This window comes from Leopardus geoffroyi, chromosome B2 (genome assembly GCF_018350155.1).
Source record: "Leopardus geoffroyi isolate Oge1 chromosome B2, O.geoffroyi_Oge1_pat1.0, whole genome shotgun sequence".
Classification (NCBI taxonomy): domain Eukaryota; kingdom Metazoa; phylum Chordata; class Mammalia; order Carnivora; family Felidae; genus Leopardus; species Leopardus geoffroyi.
In genome coordinates, this window is record NC_059332.1 from 80235871 (window position 1) to 80248152 (window position 12282).

General features: G+C 46.3%; 1 protein-coding gene and 1 long non-coding RNA gene across 3 annotated transcripts in view; one reads left to right on the plus strand and one right to left on the minus strand.

Annotated features, from left to right (window-relative positions):
* Positions 1–12026, minus strand: part of RRAGD (Ras related GTP binding D) — a 41339-nt gene extending 29313 nt beyond the window's left edge. The window contains exon 1 of one of the 2 annotated variants that reach the window (XM_045499019.1): positions 11657–12026. In XM_045499019.1, coding sequence (XP_045354975.1) covers positions 11657–11861 — 205 coding nt within the window. In that variant the 5' untranslated portion in view covers positions 11862–12026. Of the gene's footprint in view, positions 1–10857; positions 11350–11656 lie in introns of those variants that run through there. The other variant, XM_045499020.1, reaches the window with a different exon arrangement.
* LOC123608726 lies at positions 9684–12282 on the plus strand. The gene is made up of 2 exons (XR_006717398.1): positions 9684–10463; positions 12175–12282. It is a non-coding gene; the product is annotated as an uncharacterized LOC123608726 (long non-coding RNA).

The window sequence follows — 12282 nt, forward strand, 5'->3', positions numbered from 1 at the left end:
GGGAGAGGTAGCAAGGGGTGCACATTAGGAAATGCAGCAGCCAACCTCCTGGCCTTCTAGACCTCTGGCTGTCTCCATTAACCTTTCCCTGTGCATCACCACTTGCTCAAGAACATCCTGAGAGGGGCACCTGACTGGCTTAGTTGGTAGAGCATGTGACTCTTGATCTTGGAGTCATGAGTTCGAGTCCCACATGGGTACAGAAATTACTTAAATAAATAAATAAATAAATAAATAAATAAATAAGGAAAAGAAAAAGAACATCGTGAGAAAGATAAAAGTGTGGAGGAGAATGAAGGATGAGAGCTGCAATGAAAGGGCTAATACTTTTTTAAAAAAGAAAGATCAGAAAGGAACCACAGGATTTGGGACTGGAGATGGAATCCCAGGGAGGACTCTTTAAAAGTGTCAGCAGGTGTGCAGGAAGTTGCCGGAGGAGGTGAAATTTACCAGAGGGCAGTTTGTTCAGTTTCATAAAGGTTCCCTGATCATCTGCCAAGTGTGTGTTAGATGGGGCTGAGCCAGGGGCTGCAGACACAAAGAAATGATTCATTCCTTAGTGATTTGAGGAGAAAACAGACAAGAAAAACTGACAGTTACAGTGCACTGCTATCTAAGGTGTTATGGGCTCAGAGAGAGGGCTCCCTGGAGAAATATCTGAGTCTTAAAGAAAAGGAGGCATAAAAGTGATGAATGAGGGAAAGGTCATGCCAGGAAGAGATCCTGGCCTTCCTGGAGTTTAAGAAATGTAGTTTAAAGGCAAGAAAGGGCTGCACAGAGTCCAATGGCTTCCCACAGCATTTCACATAAAATCCAAACACCTTCTTTCCCCCAAAAGGCCCTAAATGGGCTGTCCTCTCATCCCTGGCCTGGTTTATCTTCCTTACTGATTCCCTATCCTGCAACCACACTGGCCTTATGGTCCCTCACCTCCTCCTCACCTCCCCGTTGGACTTGCTCCTCCCTCAGCCTGGCAGGCTTCCGTTAGCTTTCTTCCCACTCAGCCCAGCAGCGATTTTACCTCCTCTCAGCTGAATGAGGCCCCATCACTTCCTGATAATCCTGTGTCTTCTTACTGCTATACAAAACTATCTTTTTACTTTGTACATCTGTCTTCTTGTCTGTTTATTGTCTGTATATATTGTATGTATTGTCCTATATATACACAGGCAAATTACAAAGCATATGGCATGAGTCCAATAAATATCTTTGAATAGGTTAGTTGATACAGAAGTCTGTTATCTCCATAGCAAACAAAAACTGCAACAAAGAAAATAGAAGAAGCTGGGAAATACCAGCGTACCTCATGCATAATATGAGTACAGACTGCTAGCGAAACTCTTTTAGGTTTACTTAGACTTATGTGGTGTTAGGTTCACAATATATACATTTTATTGTGGATCCCGGTCAAAAATATTTTGTCAACCACTGCTAGACTCTGCTAGCTCATCAATGAGATGCTGAGAAGTTTAGATTTTACCTTGAAAGCCAGGAGGAAATCACTAAGGATTTTAAGGGGAGACTAGTATGATCAGATTTACACTTCAAGAAGTTCATTCCAGAAACAGACTCCCTAGGTGGGGTCAGTGTGGAGACAGTGAAGGGGTTTGGAATAAGCCACTGTGGCATAAAAATTATATTGAGCTAAAAGTTTTTGGAGTCCCTGAAATTTGCCTAAAGCAGAGCCTCCCAAAAGAACTCAATTGCCACAAATCTTCCCTGAAACAACTCTAATCTCTCAGTGAAGAAGGAGACAAGTCAGAAGAGAAGTTGACACCACACCCAAACAGATGTGGTCCCTGACGAAGGAGCAAGGAGCGGGGGGTGGGGGGGGGGGGCAAGCTAAGGGCACAATGCAGGCTAACAGCACCAGTCCGCCCCCCACCCCTGCTGCCCCCCAGGTGGGACATGTATGATATTCCTTGGGCACTCTCGGCTACGCCAAAACAAGAAAGGGCAAAAAACAAAGGATTAAACTGGTAAGATTCTGCACCAGTTTACCAAAAAAAGGCCATCCCATCACAGCCTGAAGTCCAGGAACTCCCTGTGGTCTTCAGGTTACTGATTTGCTAGAAGGAAAAACCACCTTAGCTTGACAATAGCTAGACCTCCAGTAAGTCTTTAGCATGTGAAAGTCTCTTTAGAAACTCCCTCTTGACCTTATCTCCCCGACTCCATAAATTGGTCACCCCCATGCTTGCAGTGCAGCTCTTCCAGCCCATGGGTCCTGTCCCCGGACCCCATGCTTTATCACCTTTTTGCACCAAAGACGTCTTCAAGAATTCTTTCTTGTCTGTCGGCTCCAGACACCCCACCATCACCCCAAGACTTCCTCCGTCCCCAAATAACCCTACCTCCCATCTTTTCTCCGGCGGGCCCATTATCTTTCCAAAGAGTCATTTGCTTTCCCATAAATGCCCTTTCCCCAACTCCCTTCCAAGAAGTCATTCATTCTCACAGAACTGCCCCTCAGCTCCTCCCAACCCTCTATTAAGATGGTAATAAAGCCTGGAATTCTAAACACTTCTCTCTTTTTTTTTTTTTTTTTTAATTTATTCACTTAAGTAATCTCCACACCCAGATCAAGAGTCACATGCTTTTCCAACTGAACTAGCCAGGCACCCCTCTAAACACCTCTTAAATTGCATTTTCTGTGTACTCTCATGCATTAGTATAGAACTAAATCTGTTTTTCCCGTTAATCTATCTTTTGTCAACTGACAAAAGTTTAATTTGCAGGCTCCCAATTCAGAACCTAAGAGAAAAGAGGATAAGTTTTTCCTCCCCTGACAGCAGTTAGGTTGTTCTATAACAGGAAAAGATAGGATTCAGTAGGCAGACAAGGAAAGATTAGAACCTGAGGTTCCTGGGTGGGGAAAAACACGTATTTTGGAACAATGCTAGGATTGCCTAACCACAGCAAACCCCCTCAGGCGTAAGGTTCCTCTTAAGAATGTAACAGATACCACCTACTCCCCCTTAAGTTTTCCTCTGGAATTTGACTAAAGACCTAACTAAAAATAAGTAGTAGACCATAAAACGTATGACCCACAAGGAACATGGCTGTAGACCCACGCCTCATACAATGAAAACGAGCCAATCAGGAATGGACAACCCAGCACCTAGAGCTATCAATCCAGTAAGGGTAGGACCTGAGAAGGACTGAGGGGGAAGGGAAGGGAGAGCTGACCAGAACCTTGTAAAACAAACACCCTTGCCTACTGTAGCAGGCATTCACTTTTGAATGACCCCTCTCTGTAAAGAGAGCTTTCATACTATTCTCCCTCTCTGATCTTCTACTCTAATAAACTTTTGCCTGCTGCTCATTTTGTGTCCACCTCTTCATTCTTTGAAGCGGCAAGACAACGAACCCCGGGAACTGAGGTAAAAAATCCTGCAACATTTCTAGAACACAAATGAAAAATGAAAGAACTTAGGCACAGGCCATGTAAATGGTCAGAAGGAACGAATCTATAAGAAATTCCAATTGACTCAATAGTATTTAGTAATCCCCTGGACGCAGACGACAAGGGAGAAAGAAGCCCCGAGTTCCCAACCTGGCAGACCAAGGCAACAAGGGCTCATTCACAAAGATGGTAAAGGGAAAGAGGATGAACAGGTATTTGAAGCTGTGGAGGTGGGGGTGGGGGGGGGGGTGCCTGTCCACCTGCAGCTCAGGTGAGGAAAGAATCCAGGAACTCCCAAGAGGAGGAAGAGTGGGAACACATGAGGTCACAGACAGGTTTGATGTGGGAATGCAGATTTGATGCAAGCCCATGCCTCAATGGCTCATTTTCCTCTAATCCTGTTGGCTGCGGTGAGGGCATTTTTTAAAGGTTTTAGCCTTGGCCACCATGCTCAAAACAGTGTCACCTCTAATCCTCAAGGTGATAATGTTTCCCCTTTACAGATGTAAAAACAGAGGCTTCAATACTTACTACAATAAACATTCAATAGATGTTGAATAATGAATCAGAGCCACTAAACAGGATTTGAAGCTAAATTAACAGAAGCTTTAAAAGGAAACTTCATATCTGACTTTGGCCCAGATTAGCACTCGAGTATCAAGAGTATGAACTTTATGCCTCGGTAGTTTATCTACTGTGGTCAGGGGCACTGAACATAACTTAGCTATCTTGTACTGGGTCCTGTCAGTACCCAAATTTTCCAAACAGTCTGGCTTTGTAACTAGATTGCTAAAAATACTAGGGAAACCCCACCATCCATGGAACAGCATTATAGGGAGGCACCACGTAACTGGACAGGTTAATTACCTCATCAATAACTGGCAGATCCCTGTCAAAACCCAATAGGCCTGATACATACACAGGAAGGGACAGATGCCTCACACCTTGAGCACAGGGCTGTCTAGGAGCCACACTTGACTCATCTGTGGGTTGGGAATGCTCACAACAAAGAAGGAACCAGAAATCAGGAAAATGGGAACTAAAGTCCTGATGCCCTGCTAACACATCGGCCTTGCCTCCTTAACCTCAAGAGGTCTCTTTGGAGAGAACGAGACATCATATGAAATGCACTTCATAAATTCTTAAGTATTATACAATTGAAAACTACTATAATTAAGGAAAGTTCCCCAACAGGTGATAACCTCTGAACGGGTCCAAAATGGGAAAGTGAAACAAAGATTTAACGAAAAATGAGGATAACATGGTGGCAAAGTGATGGCAAGTGAAATGGTTTAAAAAATACTGGGGCGGGGGGGTGGCGCTTGGGTGGCTCAGCAGGTTGAGAGTCCAACTCTTGGTTTCGGCTCAGGTCATGATCTGACCTTTGTGGAATCGAGCCCTGTGTGGGCTCCTCACTGAGTGTGGAGCCTGCTTGGGATTCTCTCTCTTTACCTCTGCCCCCTACTTGTAATGTGTGGTGAGCTTGCGTGCAGGTTCTCTCTCAAAAAAACAAAAATATAAGGAGAGTGACAAACTGGGGTTCAAGTCCCAGCTCTGCCATGTACCAGCTGTGTGACCCCAGTCCTTATCTATAAGTCTCTATCAGCCTGTGCATACAGGTGCACCCCCCTTTCTTTCTTTCTTTTCTTTTTCTTTTTGGTTTTTTTTTTTTTTTACTCCAGCCCTAGTCTAGGTAATGAGAGGGTCTTTTGTGGAATGTGGCCACATTAAGGCTCACATAGCCTTCAGGGAAAGTTAGAATTTCTTTGCTATTAGTATTCTGTGGGGTCAACAAAGGCTTAAGTTTCTATATACTAACAGTTTTAGGAAGAAGCCTCTAGTTTGTTTCTATTTGCAACACTATATGTGGTCCTTTACATTTCTGATCAATGGAACTATTTATACATTCAAGAGCCAGGAGCTCAGGGGTACCTGGCTGGCTCAATCAGTAGAGCATGGCTCAATCTTAGGGCATGAGTTCAAGCACCATGTTGGGTGTAGAACCTACTTAATTAAAAAAAAAAAAAAAAAAAAAAAAAAAAAGGACCCTGGAGCTCAGTGAGAAATTCCATCCCACATGGAAATTAAATATATGAATGATAATAATACCACTAATAAGAGAATATGCAAAAATCATAAAGATTCATTGTCCATTTGATTAACACTTAGGAGAATGAAATGCAAACAGAAAACAGAACATATATTTTCAAAGGCATGAAAGTTTGGGGGGGTTGTTTTGTTTTTTAACCTTTATTTTTTTTTAATTTTTTAAGTTTATTTTTGAGAGACAGAGGTAGAGTGAGTGGGGGAGGGGCAAATAGAGAGGGAGAGAGAGAATCCCAAGCAGGCTCCACACTGTCAGAACAGAGCCTGATGCAGGGCTTGGAACTCACAAAACTGTGAGGTCATGACCTGGGCTGAAACCAAGAATCAGAGGCTTAACCGATGAGCCACCCAGGTGCCCCAGGCATGAAAATTTTTGAAGGTAATTTTTATTTATGTGTGAACACCAAATCTTTATGAAATCCTCTCACATCACACTGGCAGGTCACTGAAAACATAATCCCATACATAAGTTTTTCCTTGACATATATATTCAGTAACATTTCTGATGTGTTCTGATTTACCAACACTTTTGCAAGAAGTTCTTGTGAACTTTTTTTTTTTTTTACCATCACTTTGAGAGTGATCCAGGTGGGTTTTCTGTGGTCCTCTACTTTACACACTGAGAAACTGAGTAGGAGTCTCCCCCGAAGGTCCTCAAGAGGAGAAAGTCGACAGCATCTTGAATGATTTAGATCAGGAGTGAAAAACCCATTTGTCTAGAGTATCACAGCAGAACCAGGGAAAGCCAGTTACAAGAGAGCTTGAGGGCTTTCACAGAGAGGAAGAACAGAAAAGATTTGAAAAAGAAAAAAAGATAAGGAAGAATAAAGGAGGTAGAGAAGAAAGTAAGAAAAATGAGCAGAGAAGAAGTGGCTGTGGTAGGTAGGAAATGAATCCGTGTCACCAATCACAGCTATGAGGGTCAGGGGACTGACTGAAGCAGAGGGTAAACAGAGAGACACCTGGAACTGACAATGATGATCTTTCAAACTCAGAGCTACATCCCTTATCCAGAACTCCAGAACTTAGTTTCTGCCTCTTTTTTCCCCATCAGACTACCTTATGTGTTCTGATATTAAAATGGGAGAGATTTCTGAAAAAAAAGTATAGAATCAAGATTCTCTGAATCACTGCAACATGTTTACAAATCATCTAATATAAACCTATGTCGTCTATGGGGTGCTTGGGTGGCTCAGTAGGTTAAGCGTCTGACTTTAGCTCAGGTCACGATCTCACGGGTTTGTGGGTTTGAGCCCAATGTCGGGCTCTGTGCTGACAACACAGAGTCCTATAGCCTGCTTCAGATTCTGTGACTCCGTCTCTCTGCCCCTTCCTTGCTTACACTCTCTCTCTCTCTCTAAAAAAATAAACATTAAAATTTAAAAATAATTTTAAAACTATGCTCTCTAAATATATGTATTCGGACAAGCATTGTGTCTAAGGTGTGACTTTGGTCACTATTAACTATTCTGTATTTCATCTATTCCAACTCTTCTGTATCTCTGTATTTCCAGGGCTATAGGGAAACCCAAGAGATTAGGCATAGCCAGGCCTGGGGTCAACCCAACTCTTTTTGGACAAGACAGAACTACAAGGAAAGGGATTACATATCCACGAACTTGTCTCGCTCCTAAACTTTGCTCAGGTGTAGCTCATGTGGCTGCAGAAAAGTCCTGGCACCCCTGAGCCACAGTCTCACTATCATGAGAAAAATTATCTATCTCTACTTACACTCAAGGAACAGTGAGAGGATGAATTCACTAATAACTTTTAAATTACTTTAAAGAAAAAAAAAAGCTGACACTCATGATTAATAGATGCAAACAGGTGGTTTCACTGCATTTACAAGTATCACCTGCTGACGGGTGGATTCTTCATGCCTCTAGTAACCACCTAAACTGTCACTTGCTCTCTTAGGAGAGACTTCACAGGCTGCCGTGGAAATAAGACCACACACATGTAGCTGGGCTGTGGATGAGCAGCTGTTTTAGCCAAGTATATATAGTGTCTTTCCCTTAAAAATTGGGAGAGACTTTGGGAAAAAAACAATTTCACTTTCTGATTAAATATGATCTTTTCACTGCTTTCCTTCTTATTGCAGTTTTTTTTTGTTTATTTATTTTGAGAGAGAGAGAAAATGAGCAAGGCAGGGGCAGAGAGAAAATCCCAAGGATTCTCTGAGTCAGGGCTCGAACTCACTGTGAGATCATGACCTGAGCCCAAATCAAGAGTTGGACGTTCACCCTCAACTGCCGGAGCCATCCAGGCGCCGCGTGTTATTGCAATGTTTAAAGCACAGTAATTTACTAAAGATTTAAACTCCATGTGTCTAAAAATCATTTCTGCTGCAATTGTTTTTAATGGCTTATTGATTGCTTCCATTCTCTAGAGTTCTATCTGGAGCCTGGAGGTTGAAGGTGAGACTCACCTTATCTCTGATTAACAACTCTCAAAGGGAGGTTGAGAGGTGCCCAAATCTGTCTTTACCAGAACTAAAGTGCCCGAGAACACTCCTGCTATTCATGAGTAAAATTTGGAGCGCAAGCCGGAGAAGTGCATAGCACAATGTGATAAAACTTACATGGCCCTCGTCTTAAAAATAAGATCAGAGGTTCCTTCCAAGACTAACGGAAATGAAATTCACGCTATCCACTTTCAATCTACCTTCTTTTGCACAGCTCCTGATAAACTGGTTTGCAACTTACCTAGTGATGCCTAAAGGCATGCCACCTAGTCAGGCATGCCACCTGCAGGGGAGATTTCTAAACCTCAGGGGAAAAGCCCCAGGTCTCTACTAAGCAAAGGCATTAAATAAAGTCCATTAGGAAGGTAAAGGGGGAAGGGGGTTCATTAGAGAAATGCTTTGTTCATGGTTCAAAATATACCATACCCATCTTTCCTTAGAGTAAATAAGTCCCTTTCCCCTCACATTTCATTTCTTACAGAGTCGGTAAAAGTAATTCGCCAAAAATAATACAGGATTCTAATGCAACATGTGCCCAGGGCCCATTAGAAATTGGGATGACCCTTTGGTGGCACTCTGAGGTTCCAGAAAGGGAAGTCACAACTCCTGGCCTCCACCCTCATCTCGACTCCCCAGGACCATACTGGCTGGCATGACACTGTCAGGAATAACTGCTGCTAGAACTGCTGACTGAGGACCCTATCTGCCACTCTAGAAAGTGAACGCCCTGATAGTGATTCTGCAGTCGGGCGTACACCCCAAAATCAAAGTCAGGGACACGGAAAGAACAGGAACCTGGGATAATAGAGGAAGTCTTCTGAGAATAGACCACTACCTACAGCAGGCCCAGAGGGAGAAAGACCTAGCTTCAGTAATGTTTGCAAGAGCAAATATTCATTAATTGCTCCTCTTACCACATAAATACACTCAATGCTTTTATAGCAAGATTCCAGGTTGATCCCAAGAACTCACGAGGGATGATTTTATTGCTGAAGTAATGAAAAGCATCAGTTACAGATGAGTTTGCCTTTAGGTTAGGAGCAGTGGGGAGCATTCAAGACCAGGCTCTGGGGAAGCCCTTTGTTCAGGAAATCCCACCCCTCAGGCAAAGCTTTCTTTTCATTTCAATTTCAAGTCATCAAATCAAATTTTAAAAGTGCCCCCTTAAAGAACTGCAGAATAAATAAGCAGTTCCGGTACTTTCCGTGGAACCTCTCAGGTCCCCAGGACAATATCGAATTACAGGGCTTTTCTTCCCAGATATAGCCTCTCTTTTTTCTTTTTTTAAAAGAGTATCACACATGCACCCTATTGTGTGTCTACCATTTCAAATATCTTGCAAATACATCCCCATTCTGAATCTCTAGAGTCTGCTAAGAATCTAGGAGGAGCTAATGAAAGCAATTTGGATAATAACAAAGCGACTGAACAATTTAATTACCAAAGGTAGCCCTAGAGACTCCAACAAAAGGACTGAAAGCCTTTATCCACAAAAACGTGGCCACGTGCTCAACTGTGGGACCAATTATGGGGAGTGCAGAAGAAAGAAGCACACAGGTGCACACACCAAATTTAAGCAAATGGGGAATTAGCACAAACCCTCTCTGGAGACAGGACGCTATGAAAAAGTGTGACTTAGAAAGCTTCTTTCTAATCTTTCAGGCCCAAGGCTTATTTAACTTTCTTCCCCCGCCCCCCGCCCTTTTTTTCAAACTTTCTTCCCTTTCTGATTAATTGAAAATAGCACCTATCATATGTCAAATAATGGCAACTGTTCTCCAGAGAAAGGCTTTGTGTAGGAATTTTAAAATAAGTTCAATGAATTTTCAATAAAAGTTCTTCCAAATCAAGTCACAAAGGTAGTTCTATCCTTCACACAATTTCCTCAAAGTGAAATGTTTAGAAGTTAGTTCTTTCTTTTGGAAGCATACAGCTTCATCTAGATGTTAACAGCCAGATTCTATTGACCTCTTCAAGTGACCCTACGATAGAGAATTTTTCCCTTGCTTTGGAGGCGGACAAAAAAGATAAACCTTTCTGGAATCCTAAAAACTCTCAACTTCCTTAGGCCCTAAGAATTAAATGCAGGAACCCCCACAGACTGAACAATTACTAAATACCGCTTCTTAAACAGGAAATAGAGTTTGCTTCTGAGCGGTAACGACTCTCCCCGCCCGCGCTCACTCCGGGGCAGGCACCGCCATGCCCAGGTGGTGACACTGAGCAGAGATAAGGTGTCCTAACAACCGTATTTGCCAGGATCCCGGGAAACCCGCGGCCACTCGGCGACTCCCACATCACCTGCGCGCATCCCCCCACGGCTCCACGGATGCCCCCACTCCACAGACCTGGGCAGCCCAAGGACCCCTCCCGTGGCGACACGGGGTAAGACTGACACCCGCAGCTGCCGACGACCCTGCCAGTCACGCTGCCGCCGGCTGCCTTTTTTAGCCACGACATCTGACCAGGCTTCCACAGCAGCATTCAGTAAGAGATCCCAGGACGCGCCGGGCGGTCCCCTCCCCTTCCCAACCCCCAGACCCTGCGGAGAGCTGGGGCTGAGGGGTGCGGGGAGATACTGGCCCTGGAAGGGGACAGACAACACACGTTCCTCCTGCCCAGATGCCTCCTCTCTGCTCTCTCCACGAATCCGGGTCCCCCCTCTGCCGCCTGCACCTGGTATCCCCCATTTTGCAGCCCGCGGTGGCTCCTCGGGCGCCCCTCCCCACCCCCACTCCTCAACTCTGTGCTCCTGGACCCCCTCCAAGTCCGCGGCCCGCGCGCCTGGTCTGGCCCGGGGCTGGAAGACACAGAGGGAAGGGACCGGCTGCGGGCTGAGGACGCGCGGGGCGTGGGGCCGGGCGGGAGACTCTGCGCTCACCTCCCTCCTCCGCCCCGCTGTCGGGGTCGGCGTCCGAGGAGTCGGGCCCGTCCCCGTAGTCCGCTAGCCCCACCAGTTCATCCTCCTCGTCGTCGTCCTCTTCCTCGGGCTGCGGCTTCCCCAGCACCTGGCTCATCGCTCCCACGGCCGGCCGTCCCGGGGGCGGCGGGGGACCCTGGTGGGGGGCCAAACCTCCTCGCCTGCCGCTCGCAACCTCTTTCTGAATTGGGGTTTTGTCTGGAGGTTCGCTGGAGCCCGCGGAGGCAGGGCCGCGCGCCCCCCGCGGCGGTCGGCGTCCAGGTCTGGGTCTCGCGGTTCCCACCGCGCCCGGAGCCCCCTTCCCCGCCCCGCCCGCCTGCCGGCGGAGGAGTCAGCCGGAGCGCGGCAGTTCCTCCCTGAGGAGGGAGAGAGAGACTGCGTGACCCAAGTCACCTGACACACACTGTCACACACACACACACACACACACACACACACACACACACACACCCGCACGGGTGCGCGCGCGCTTTCCCGGGTTCTGGCACCGCTCAGCGGGGCGCTGGGCCGAGGCCGCGCACACACCAGGCAAGGGGGGGACGGGGGAAGGGCGGCGCGGGCCCTCCACCTAACCAGAAGCGCAGGGTGGCACACGCCCGGTACCCCGGGCCCTGGGACGCTGCGCGGTCACCCACCGCGGCTGCGCGCCAGGGGCCCCCACGCGCGCTTCGTGCACGTGGTCCTCGCACAGGCCGGCGAGCTGGGGACCTGCACACCCTAAGAACCTATTCCCCATCCACCTCCGACACACACACCCTACCTTGGGTGGCTTTCTCCAGCTTTCCGTCCTGGGGAGGGTTCCAGTCCCAAGTGGGCTGCCTCCTCCTTCCCCCAACACTGCAGGGCCCAGGCCCCCCATCCAGAGCAGCGTGCCTAGGACACATGCTGAAGCTCTCAGAGAAGAAAACTCCGAGAAATGCACTGCAGAGGTTCAGTCTCCATAGCAATTGCCTTTCAGTGTGCATTTATGGTTCAAAGTGCTTCCCACCAGGAATATTAGAAAATCAGGCCTACCCGGATGTAAATGTTTCTTAAAAACATAACATGCCTCATGGCTGCCTAGACTAAATAATAATTCCTCTGCAGCATTTGGGAATAGGTCGCAGGTACAACATACTGGGGCTCTTCATGACCACCTCCTGTCTCATTTGTTTCATAGACTGTAATCGCACATCTCAAAATAAAATGTTTCAAGGCTTGGGGGGATGAGGGGGGCAACTCTCACATAAGAATAGCAACTATGTGGGGGTGAAACTAAAACCTGCATTTCTCCACAAGCTTTTTACCACAGGACATACTGTACCCACCCTTTCTGGATAATGCAAAAATCACGTGGATGAACTTCCTTCTGTCAAGCACAATAAGAAATAAACCAGCTGGCCAGCA